The following is an 11,736-nucleotide window of genomic DNA, read 5'->3' on the forward strand; positions in this document are numbered from 1 at the left end:
CTAGGATTCTGCTGCATTGAATGATAAATTCAAATATAACCTAGAACCCTTCAAACTGAAGGCCTCTTCTCACTGATTCCTAGAATGTGCCTTGTTTCATCTTGTGCCTCATCAAAGGTGGGGATGGACTTCAATCATTTTATTTGTATTCTGCCTTTCCAAAGTTAAAACCATGCTCAAAGCAACTTACAACATATAAAAATTACATAACTAAAAGCACAGCAATAGTCGTAAACAATAAACAAAACATCAAAACGTATGCAACCAGATTGGACAATTTCCACATAGATCCCAAGATCAAAAATAAAGCTACGAAGAGTTAACAGCAACCCCCGTCCCAACAAAATGCACTAAATTATACCCCAGCACAGCATTTCTTTCTTGCACAAGTTTCATGGGGTTAGCTAATAACTGCCCCTTCAGAGCATTGTCTACATTCTCAAAAGCTGTGCTAATTTCCAGACCCTAATCCGGGGTGTGGTGTGGGGCAGACCAAGGGCTCTGAAGGTGGGTTGAAAGCACCTGTGCTGAGGTACAAGAAGTCATCAATGGGTGAGGGGGGGCGTAATGTGTTTTCTGAAAGAACACCTTAATTTTAAGTCTCAGCATCATTACTAGTGGAATAATGGGCACACTTTTAAGCTTCACCTTTGGTTTATTCACATTGGCTCATTTCAATAATATTCCATAATCAGGCACTGTTCGTTTTTTCCACTATTCCTGCATTTAGCAGTGCCCTGATTCAGCCCGAGGGTTGCCACTTTGCCACCAATGCATGTTACATCTTCCTTTTTCTTTTTTTTAAAGGAAGTGTTATGCCGGTGGGTGACATTCAAGAAGGGAACTCTGAATGTTGCCTTTCCCTCTGGCAGTTGGAAAAATGCAGAGAGATGATGACTCACCTGTAATTGAGAGAGAGAGAGAGAAATCCTAAAGGCATACTAATGAATCTTACGAGTGACTTTTTTTCAGATTCCCCTCTTGGCTTCCCCACCCCATCCCCCAGTAGGAAGTCAGCAGAGCTCTCCCCACCCCAGAAGGGGTAGATCAGAAGGAAGGACGAATTTTGAATAATTTTTATTCCTTTCTCCCCAGAGATGGGCATCTTGTTCATTGACTTGTCTTCAAATATGTGCTATTTATAAGCTGTGCATGTGTCTGTTGCAAAAGGGTAAACCAAGGTACAGCGGGGGGGTGGGGTGGGGAGTAACGACAGGAGTCAAGCTCTGAAAGAATCCAGATGCCAGTTGTAATTCTGGGTGGAATTCCCCTCCCTCTTTTTCTCTCTTCCCAGTCCAGAGCAGAGAAATGATGTCAAAGTTGTCATGGTATCAGTATCTATGGCATGAAAATCATCAATATGATGTCAGGGAGGGAGGGGTTGAGAAAGGAGGGTTTAGGATGGCAGCCTGGAAAGGGGGGAGGATTCCTTTTAGCATTTTGCGGTAAAATCCACATTGTCACGTTCGGCATCCCTCCTTTACGAATTATCTAGAGCAGTTACCACTTCTTCATTCTGTATTCGGGACTGCTGGTGTGGGTTAGAAGCCTATAAACATGCATTGAAGCAAGTTGGGGTGGAAGGAAAATCTAGCTGTTTCCTGAGTGTTCATAACATGTCACATCATTATAATCCAGAACGACAGTCCTGTCAGGTAGGCCAGCATTTTCTCCAAATTGCAGGGAAAGGCTCACCAGAGGCCACTTGTTGTGTTGATGGTTAGAAGCAAGATTCAAACTTTGGGGACTTTCTAATTCATAGTTCTGCTTCTAGGCAACTGCTGCTACAGATCTTTTTTTATTCGGGGACGTAGGAAGTGGCCTTATCCTGAGTCAGACATTCAGTCCATCTAGCCTACTGCACTGACTGGCAGTGGCTCTCCAACATTGCAGATAGGGAGTCGTTCCCAGCCCAAACTGGAAATGCCATTGGGGATTATACCTTCTGCATGCAAAACAGGTGCTCTACCACCAAGTTGCAGCCCTTCCATGCTGCCTTCTACTGAATCAGACCATTGGACCATCTAGCTCAGTGCTGTCTACACTGACTGGCAACCGCTCTCCAGACTCGAACTTTCTGCATGCAAAGCAGATGCCCTACCACTGAACTGTGGCTGTTGTAGTATTTATATTCTGCCCTTCTCAATATAGCAATTATAGTGGCAGCATACACAGTTCTTACCCATCCACATTTTACCCTCACAACAACCCTGTGAGGTAGGCTAGGCTAAGAGGCAGTGACTGGCCGAAGGTCACCCAGTGAGCTTAATGGCTCCTGGTCTCCTAGGTCTAGTCCAGCACTCTTAAGCACTGCACCATGCTGGCTTTCTTATCTTTCTTTGGGGTATGGGAAAAGGGGAACCTACCGCCCACAGAGGGCCAGTCACTGCTTCCTCTGAAAGCAAAGCAAAATTCCCATCTCATTTCTTGGTATTCTCATTTCTTCACATCACACACACCACAGGCCCAGTGCAAAGTCCCTGTGGACAGTGAGGGGCTCTCCACGAACCTGTGACATTTTGAGGTGGGTGTGATTTAGATCCCTTGTGTTTTCTTGTGTCTCATGTTTCATTCTGCGCCTGAGTGGCAGGCCCAAGTGAGCTTCATGGCTGTGTGGAGATTTGAACCCAGCTCTCCCACAGCCTAGTCAAATTGGTTAGCTACCACACCATGGAACAAGCTCTCCCTTCTTCCTGTCCATATGGCTGTGACTGTAACTCTCTGCTCAGTACTCTCCCTCCTTCATGGGATGCATCCGATCTTCCTTCAGAGATGAGTCCCATCAACAAAACCCGCCTTTCCCAGAAAGCTTTCCCAATGGGCTGATTCGAGTTGTTTTTGATGGTTTACGCTGTCTTTGATTGGATCTTTTTAGAAATAAAAAACCCCCCAAACAAACCCAGTCTCATTTTTTATAGATGTGTCACGGTTTTCAATGCGGTTCTAGGTTGGTGTTTGAAATGTTTTGTCAGCTGCTTTGAGTGCTGTGAGAACAGCAGATACTGTGGCATGTAAATATTGAACATTAATTCTTAGCTATAGATACAGTGCTTTCAAAGTGTGCAAAAGGGACTTTGCATAAAGTTGGAACGGAACCTTTGGAAAGTCCCTGGAAGATTGCCCAAGAGGGCTTTAAAGGGTTCCCCAGCCCTACCTAGTTTTTAGACATACTTATGGAGGAGGAAAGGTCTTCCACCCAAGGTCTCCAAATGGAACATCCAGATTCAGAGGCTGTTGGACAAGATGAACCTTGGGCACAGGGCTCTATATCTCACACATATAACAAAAGTTCTAATACTTCTGTTTTTATTATCAAAATACTTACGGACTGTCTAACAATCTAAAACCTCAAATTGGTGTACAAAAGGCATGCAATGCCAGCAACCAAAAGAAAACACAGCCTGTGGGGTGTGGTGTTTAGAGTGCTGACCTAAGGCTTGGGTGACCCAGGTTCAAATCCCCACTCAGTTATACAAAGTTCAGTGGGTGACCTTGGGCCAATCACAACCTCTCAGCATAAACTACCTTGAAAAGTTCCTTGTGAGGATAACAGGGGGGATGGGAGGGCCATGAGCTCCTTGGAGGAGGAATGATGATAGATAGATAGATACTTGGGAGGAACCTTCTTGTCACACACCCTCTTTTCTGAGGGTGCAAGCAGTACTGCGAGTTGCAGGAGGCAACTGATGAATGGGTGTGTGGAATAAAATATAAAATAAGGAGCACCGACAAGTAGAAATGCAAAATAATAAGGGGGGGGGGGAGAGCTGTCTTGGTGGGAGGGAGATCTGCAACAGTAGGCAAGAAATGAAGCGTGCACCAAACAGGGCAGGGGAGGAGCGGAAGAAAAAGAAGGAAGCATCTGGAGAATATAAATACATCCTTTAGATGTGTGGTTTATGTGTGTGTATACTTTAACACATGTTAGGAGCATAAGAAAAGCTCTGCAGTTGGATCAGGACAATGGGCCCATCTAGTCCAGCATCCTTTTCTCACCGTGGCCCTTCATATGTCTCAGTGGGAAGCCCACAAGCAGAATTCCCCTTCTGCAGTTTCCAGCAGCTGGTACCCAGAAGCATTGCTGCCTCTGGCTATGGAGCCAGAGCATAGCCATCCTGGCTAGTAGCTGTCAAGGAGGGGGTGGGGAGCCCTCTCCAGCCCAGGAGATAATAAAAATAGCAATTTATAGTAGAAAACAAATACAGGCAACTGAATCTAGCATGGAGCAACTTTGAAGTGAAAACCCAATCCATCTATCTATGTTTATTTAAATAAGGCAAGCTTCTCAATTGCACAAACTCTTAGCCGAGAGTGTAAAAACAAGAAAAGCTAATAACTAAATTCCAATTACCTGTTAATACGTACAAAGAGGAGTTACCATGGGGATATTTTTGCAGCTGCAAAAATTATGGCCGTCAGCCAGCCCAATCACAAGCTTATCTACAAAGAACCTAACTAACAGCACCTGGGCTTTACTAATTAAACAAATCAGCACAAGGCTACTTTAACCTGGGCAAAGTAAATTCTTGACAGTAGCCATTGATGGCTTTCTCCTCCTTAAATTTGTCTAATCCTTTTTAAAGCCATCCAAGCTGGTTGCCACCGCTGCCTCCTGCAGGAGAGAGTTCCATTATCATGCTGGTGGATATCATATCAATATTTGCAAGTCAGAATCTTGAACAGAATGGCTAGTGGGTCTCTTATGGTAGCTGGCTAATTTGAGAAAGCTAAATCTTGAAAAAGTGACCACAGGAAGGGTTTCTTAGGCTTATTTCAATGTAGATTGCATTTTAAACAGAGGATCCATTCAATCCTGTTTTAAGAGGGATTTTGCCCTCATTGCAATGGCCTATGGGCTACCAGCAAGAACTACCCTATTTATTGGCTGGAGAAAGACACCCAATGAATTTAACAAAATACAACAACAACAATTATGCTCTTTTAAAATGTGGGGTTTATTGGGTTGTTTTTTATTTTGCTTATATATTTTGTGGTTTCATATTCTGATTTTGTTCTGTGAACCTGAGACCTTCGGGTATAGGGTGGTATATAAATTCAGCAATAAAAATAAAAATAAATAAAAATAATAAGTGCACCAGCACACTAGTCTGGACGTTTCCTGCCTCTAATCAGGAGGGCTGCAGTCCACAAAAGCTGCTGATGCCACAACCCCCTGAAGATGCTACTGTTGTTTCTGTTGCAGGGCTTCCCGTTTAAATATTATGATTACCCCCCCTCCCCTCCTAATATTCAATAACATTACCTTTCCAACCCCCAACCCCACCCCACCTATTATTATGATCGCTTCCCCCCTCCCGCCCCAACACCCACCCCCACCCACTAGGTTGGTCGCTGCAGCAGGAGCGAAGCCTGCGCGCGCTGAGAAGCTGAACCCGGACAGGCGAGCGGGCAGGTGGTGCCGCGAGCTTCCCGGGTCTCCGCCCGCCCGCGCCTGCTGCCTGGCTCGCTTTGCTGCCTGCCAGCCTCTGCCGCCGCCCGCCCGCCCGCTCGCCCCCCAGGCAGGCGCCGCCGCCGCTTTCCCTTTCTGTTCTCTTCTCCGCTTGGAAGCGAAAGGAGGGCGCGCGAGCGAGGAGAGGGATCCGCAGAGAGGGCGCCTGGAGAGGAATCATGGAAGGAGCCTCCTTTGGAGCCGGCAGGGCAGGCGCGGCGGTGGATCCCTTGGAGTTCCTCCGGCGGCCTCAGACGATCCTGAGGATCATTTCGGGGGTAAGCCTCGCACCCCAAGCCACCCCCTCCCTTCGCCACTAGACCCACGCCTCGCGTGGCCTTTCAGAGCCCTCCAAAGGTCAACAAGCCTTGGCGTCGTCTGCTGCGCCCCTCCACCATATTAGAGGGAGGGGGGTTATTCCAATTGATTGTTTTTATGTTGCAGACATTGTGCATGCAGGAGAAGGGAGGGAGAGGCGCGGGCAACGCTCAGGTGCGGTGGGAGGAATGACCTTTTTATTTTTGGCGTGTCGGTTTGAAGAAAAGAAAGATGACTCTGCATCGTCTGGCGTGTTTGTGGGTTAATGGTCGTGTGGTATGGCAGCTTCTCGGTTTATTTCTGGAGTGCCTAAAGAATCCCCACCTCTTTAAATGTCATTAATTCACCCCCCCATACACACACAGCAGGAGAGGGAGGGGGGAATGCATGTGTGCCTTGAAGGAAAAGTCTGCTCCCCCACCTAATTTTCTCCTACCCGCCGCCCCTCCCGCTCTGGTCAGGTTGTCTCTTTACAGCCCCTCTAGGGGATATAGATCTACCCCCTCCCCATGCTGCCAATCTGCTCTTTTGCTACCTGGCTTTGCAACAGAAGGTGTGGAAAGACTTCTCTCTCTGCTCTTTTCTGGATCTGAAACCCACAGCCGAAGGTGTGTGTGTTTGGGACTGAAAAACCGTTCTGCCAGGAGACATTTTCTCTCTCTCTCCCCCCACCCCCACCCCGCCACCTGCCTTGGTGGAAAAAAAGCAAGCATGGCTGAATCCACCTGCAAGGCCTCCCCTTGTTGGAGGGAAGGGTGTGGAATGATGTCACGCTCCCTTCCGCTGTGTTTGTCTTTCTTTTTCTCTCTCTTCCTTCTCGGAAATGAGAGATGATGGCAGCAGCACCACGGCTGCCCACTTTGATGGCTGCTGGGTGACCGTACTGGCTGCTCTCCTGGAAGGCGACAGCAAGATGGGCTTGGTTCAAAGGAGGGGCAGAATCCTCTCTTGCTCACAGCCCCTTTTTGCTGTGGCTGAGCCTTGAAGCTTGGTGGTGCGGAAGGCAACGACGCTCTCATTTTTTCGTGTATGTGTGTATACAATGGGTGTGTTGTTATTTTGTTGGTATTATAATATCAGGGGCCTTGTCGGGCTTTTGGAGGGTTCTCAGTGCCACCTCGACTATGCTGCTCACAATTGATTAAATGTAAGATAGGAAACCGCCCTACATTGAGGTTAACTCTTTGATCTCTTTGAGCTCAGTACTGTCTACTCTAACCAGCAGAAGCTCTCTGGGGGTTTCAGACTAGAGAGCCACCATGGCATAGTGGTTAGAGTGTCGGACTAGGACCAGGGAGACCTGGGTTTGGATCCCCACTCGGCCATGAAGCTCACTTGGTGATTTTGGGGCAGTTGCTGACTCTCAGCTTAGCCTACTTTGCAGGGTTGTTGTGAAGATTAGATTAGGAGGGAGATAAGCATTTACACCACCTGGAGCTCCTTGGAGAAAAAGCTGAATATAGAAAAAAATTTAAATTACCTAGACATACCCAGGGATGCTGGAGATTGAATTTTCTGCATGCAGAGCAAGTGCTCTACCACTGATGTTTCTGTATGCAACTACCGACCAGTAGTCCTTTCCCCCCAAAAGTAAAGTTTCCAGTCCTCTTGGTCTGAATAAAGGGCTGATTTGAATAACAACCCAGGAAGCATTGCCTAGATTGACCATCAGCTTCTGTCCAGGGTTTCCGACAGGGTGTCTATCAAAGCTATACCTGGAGATGCCACTGGGATTGAACCGGGGACCTTCTGCAAGCAAAGCAGATGCTCAGCCACTGAGCTACAGCCAGGACCAGCCCGCTTGTGTGTGGTGGACTGAGGCAGCTGCCTAAGGCAGGGGAATCTCATGACCCACCCCTGCCACTGCTACCAGAGTTTTGCGAGATCTCATTGGAAGCAGCCATGTGACCCCAGAAAGCTAGGCCTTGATGGACAGGCAGCAGCAGGGACAGCCCCTTTCAAAGGAATATGGAGGTGATCCAGGCCTCTGTGTAACTAGCTTTGGGACTGCTCAAGGGTGCTGTCTTCTTGCTCCCTCCTCTGCCCCCAATGCGGAGGAGTAGAACAGACTGACTATGGCTAGAAGAGTTTATGATATTCATAACTTTGTAGGTGGCTATTGAGTACTGTACCTTCTGTATGGGGTGTTTCACTCTACAGCCTATTGAATTATGATTCTCCCGATTTAGGACCCATCAGTACTACAGAATTAGATTTATTTATCATTTATATAGATTGGAATTTTTTTTTTAGATTCTGCCCTCCTGGTGCGCAACACCCCACTCAAGGCAGTTAAGAACAATCATCCCTAAAATGCAATGGAATTCCAAATCAAGCAACAGCAATTTAATAAAATCAGAGACAAACACAACAGATAAAATAAGAAACCAATAGAGCAAACATCTACCTAAACAAGGAGGTTTCTGGCATCTGGCAGCCTTTGCCAAGCTGGCACTCTCCAGATATTTTGGACTACAACTCCCATCATCCCCAGCCAGCACGGCCTTATGGTACTGGCACTGATGGCAGCCAAAGGCCCAAACATCTGGAAGGCACCAGATTGGCAAACACTGATCTGGAAGAAGCCTTTGCCCATGTAAGACAATAATAAACATTGAAACTACCATATGAGCATCCCCAGAATGCCTTCCCTAGGTATCTACATTAGCCTGATTTCCAGCTAGGTAGCCAAATTAGTCCATAGCAGCAAAAAAAAAGCTTGTGGCACCTTAAAGACTAAAAATGGTTTATTATGGTCTGAGCTTTTGTGGCATCACCTTCATCAGATGCACTAAGTGTTGGCAGGTATATATAGCTATCTCTCTACATTGTTACACGGGGGGAAACATGAATCACCTCCTTGACTGCAGTCTCTTTCAGGAAATCCTTGACACACATCAGTGCATAGAAATGTTCATAATATCACTTAACACAGATTCATAATCCTTTCAGAAACCCTTCTGGAAACTGGTGCCCTCCAGATAGGAACACAGGAAGCTGCTTTGATACCAAGTCAGACCATTGGTCCGTCTAGTGTATTGTCTACACTGACTGGCAGCAGCCCGGCATGATGCCCTCTTAGCCGTACCTGCCAGAGATGGAAGCTGGGATGTTCCTACATGCAAAGCAGATGTGCTGATGGGAGTTGTGGCCTCAAATGGCCATGCTGAATGGAGCTGGTGGGAATTTCAGTCCAAAACATCTGGTGGGGGGGCATGAGGCTGACAAAGATTGCTCCAAGACATTTACTCACTCATTTATGCAGATATAGTGTGTGAAAGTGACAGCTGAAGGAGGCTCCTATTCCCCTCCGGCAGCTACAATTCCCAAAGTGGTTTAACAATTGATTTCTCTTCCCAAATCTGGGAACTAGAGCTCTGTGAAGGGAATATAGAGTTCCCCTAACAGCTCTTAGCAAACTACAGCTCCCAGAATTCTTTGTGGGAAGCCATGACTATTCAAAGTGACAGCACAGTAGTGCTTTATATGTATAGTGCCAATGTGGCTGATGTCTTCCAAGAGGGGTTGCTAACCTGTGGGCCTCCATATGTTGGCTGGACTACAACTCCCATCATCTCTGATCGCTGGCAATGTGGGCTGCTGGGAATTGCAGTCCCAACAATGTCCAGAGGGCAACAGGTTAAGCCACCCAAGGGAGTCCCAGAAGGACTTTGCTGTGATTTTGTGTCAGGGTTGCAGTGAAATCATCCCTGGGTGCTTTTCTCCCTGTTTTTGGATAGGAGGTTGAGATCTTCAGACCCTGCCTTGGAGCAAGAACTGTCTTCCCTGAGCATTAGCTTAAACCACTAATGGGTTTCACTTTCATTGGAGAGAATGAACATGTTGTTCTTTCGATATAGCGAGGCTTCCTAAAATCTCATAAGAGCTGGAAAGTCCTGGGATGTTTCCTCATTCCAACCCAGTTTGCTTTGTGGTGACAGTTTGCATTCTGCTTTTCCTTGCAGTCCTGGTTTGCAATGTGAAAATAAACCTTTCACTTAGAAAAAAAAAGAAGGGGGCTTTTTACCAACTGAAATAAAATACAAGTATGGCCTTGTTTTACATGACTGGAGGAAGCAATGTGGTTAAAACCACGTGAACTCTAGTCAGACATTGATATGAGTTTTGATACATAGGAGGTGATACCAAATGTTAGTTGTACTCAGAGCAGACCCAGTGAAATCAATGAAATCAGATATCTTGAGGCTGGTGATATTAATCTGTCTGTTCTATGACTTAGTGGGATAGCACCCATAGAATCTGGCCCTCTCTGCTACTGCTTGTCCACCCCCTGACCTCTCAGTATCCTTTTGCATCATACTTCATACCGCCAGTAGTATGGAGGGGTGAATCTCTCTGTTTTGTTTTTCTCTCTCATTTTCCCAATCTTTGGCTCTCCAGGTTTCCGTACAAGTTTGTTAGAGTCATGGTTAGTGCAAAGTCTCTCAAACTTCAGACCCCTGCTGTTGTTGGACTCCCATCACCCCAACTACTGGCCCTGCTAGCTAAGGATCATGGGAGTTGTAGTCCAGCAATAGCTGGGGACCCAAGATTGAGAAACACTGGGTTTGTGTTGTGTGCAAACCCTTCTCAGTGGCTGAGCTATGGTTTGTCTGCTAACAACAAACTGTGATGTGAAGCCATGGTTTGTTGTTAGCTTACGAACCTTGGTTTTTTGCTTTGCAGAATTTGGATGGCACCACGTTGTTCGCTGGGAAATCAGACAATGTTGATTGTCCTACAGCTACCCTGCAAACAAATCTGGGATTTCTGCATGGCAGGGGTTGGGCTAAATGACCCTTTGGGTCCCTTCCCAACTCTACAATTCTGTGAAATCGGTATGAATTCTCAGGCTGTGTCCACACTCACTTTACGTTATGTACTTACCGTGTTTCCAGGGCTGTTTTTTCCATCTTTGTTCACCTGACATTATTCAGAATGCATACGTGCCCTGTACTTCATTATGAAATACTACTATTTGATTATTGTTTCTCAAACTAGTTTCACACCTATTAAGAGACCTTAATTTATTCCTAATCTCCAGCCAAGGTGTGAACAGCCCCCACTCGGTGTTCAAATGAATCTAACACTAATGAAGCTGTGCTGATGTGAACGTCTGGGCTGAGGGAGCTGTGAAATGCACAATGCCCCCCCCCCCAACTTATCTATGCTCAAAGGCAGTCATGTGAACACATCCGTAGTCTAACCACCAATTAAGCTTTGTGCACAGCGTGGAGAAGGTGGATCGAGAAAAAAATTTCTCCTTCTCTCCTAACACTGGAATATGTGGGTATCCAATGAAGCTGAACGTTGGAAGATTCAGCACAGATAAAAAATGGTAAAGGTAAAGGACACCTGACAATTAAGTCCAGTCGCAGACAACTCTGGGGTTGTGGTGCTCATCTCGTTTTACAGGCTGAGGGAGCCAACGTTTGTCCGCAGACAGTTTTTCTGGATCATGTGGACAGCATGAATAAGCCGCTTCTGGCGAAACCAGAGCAGCGCACGTAAACGCTGTTTACCTTCCCGCCGGAGCAATACCTATTTATCTACTTGCATTTTTGGCGTGCTTTCGAACTGCTAGGTTGGCAGGAGCTGAGACCGAGCAAGGGGAGCTCACCCCGTCGAGGGGATTCGTACTGCCAACCTTCTGATCGGCAAGCCCAAGAGGCTCAGGGGTTTAGACCACAGCGCCACCTGCGTCCCTCAGCTCAGATAAAAGAAAGCCCTTATTCAGGCAGCGCATAGTTAACCTATGGAACTCTCTTCTACAGGAGGCAGTGATGGCCACGTACCTAGACGGCTTTAAAAGATGGAGGAGGTGGTCATTGGCAGCTACTGGCCGTGATAGCAACACTCCTGAATCCCAGCTGCTGGAATCCACAGGAGAGGGGAGAGGGCTCTTATGCTTGAATCTTGCTTGTGGGTTTGTTGCACATCTAGCTGGCCACCATGGGAACAGGTTCCTG

At 46.8% G+C, this 11,736-nt stretch overlaps 1 protein-coding gene across 2 annotated transcripts in view; it reads left to right on the forward strand.

The window, feature by feature from the left end:
- Positions 1-1,407: 1,407 nt before the first annotated feature.
- SYNGR3 (synaptogyrin 3) overlaps positions 1,408-11,736 on the forward strand; it is a 42,229-nt gene continuing 31,900 nt past the window's right edge. The window contains exon 1 of one of the 2 annotated variants that reach the window (XM_081887488.1): positions 1,408-1,655. In XM_081887488.1, the coding sequence (XP_081743614.1) occupies positions 1,617-1,655 (39 nt within the window). In that variant the 5' untranslated portion in view covers positions 1,408-1,616. Of the gene's footprint in view, positions 1,656-5,440; positions 5,728-11,736 lie in introns of those variants that run through there. The other variant, XM_081887489.1, reaches the window with a different exon arrangement.

Source organism: Podarcis melisellensis (genome assembly GCF_964234715.1).
Source record: "Podarcis melisellensis genome assembly, chromosome: 14".
Lineage (NCBI taxonomy): Eukaryota > Metazoa > Chordata > Lepidosauria > Squamata > Lacertidae > Podarcis > Podarcis melisellensis.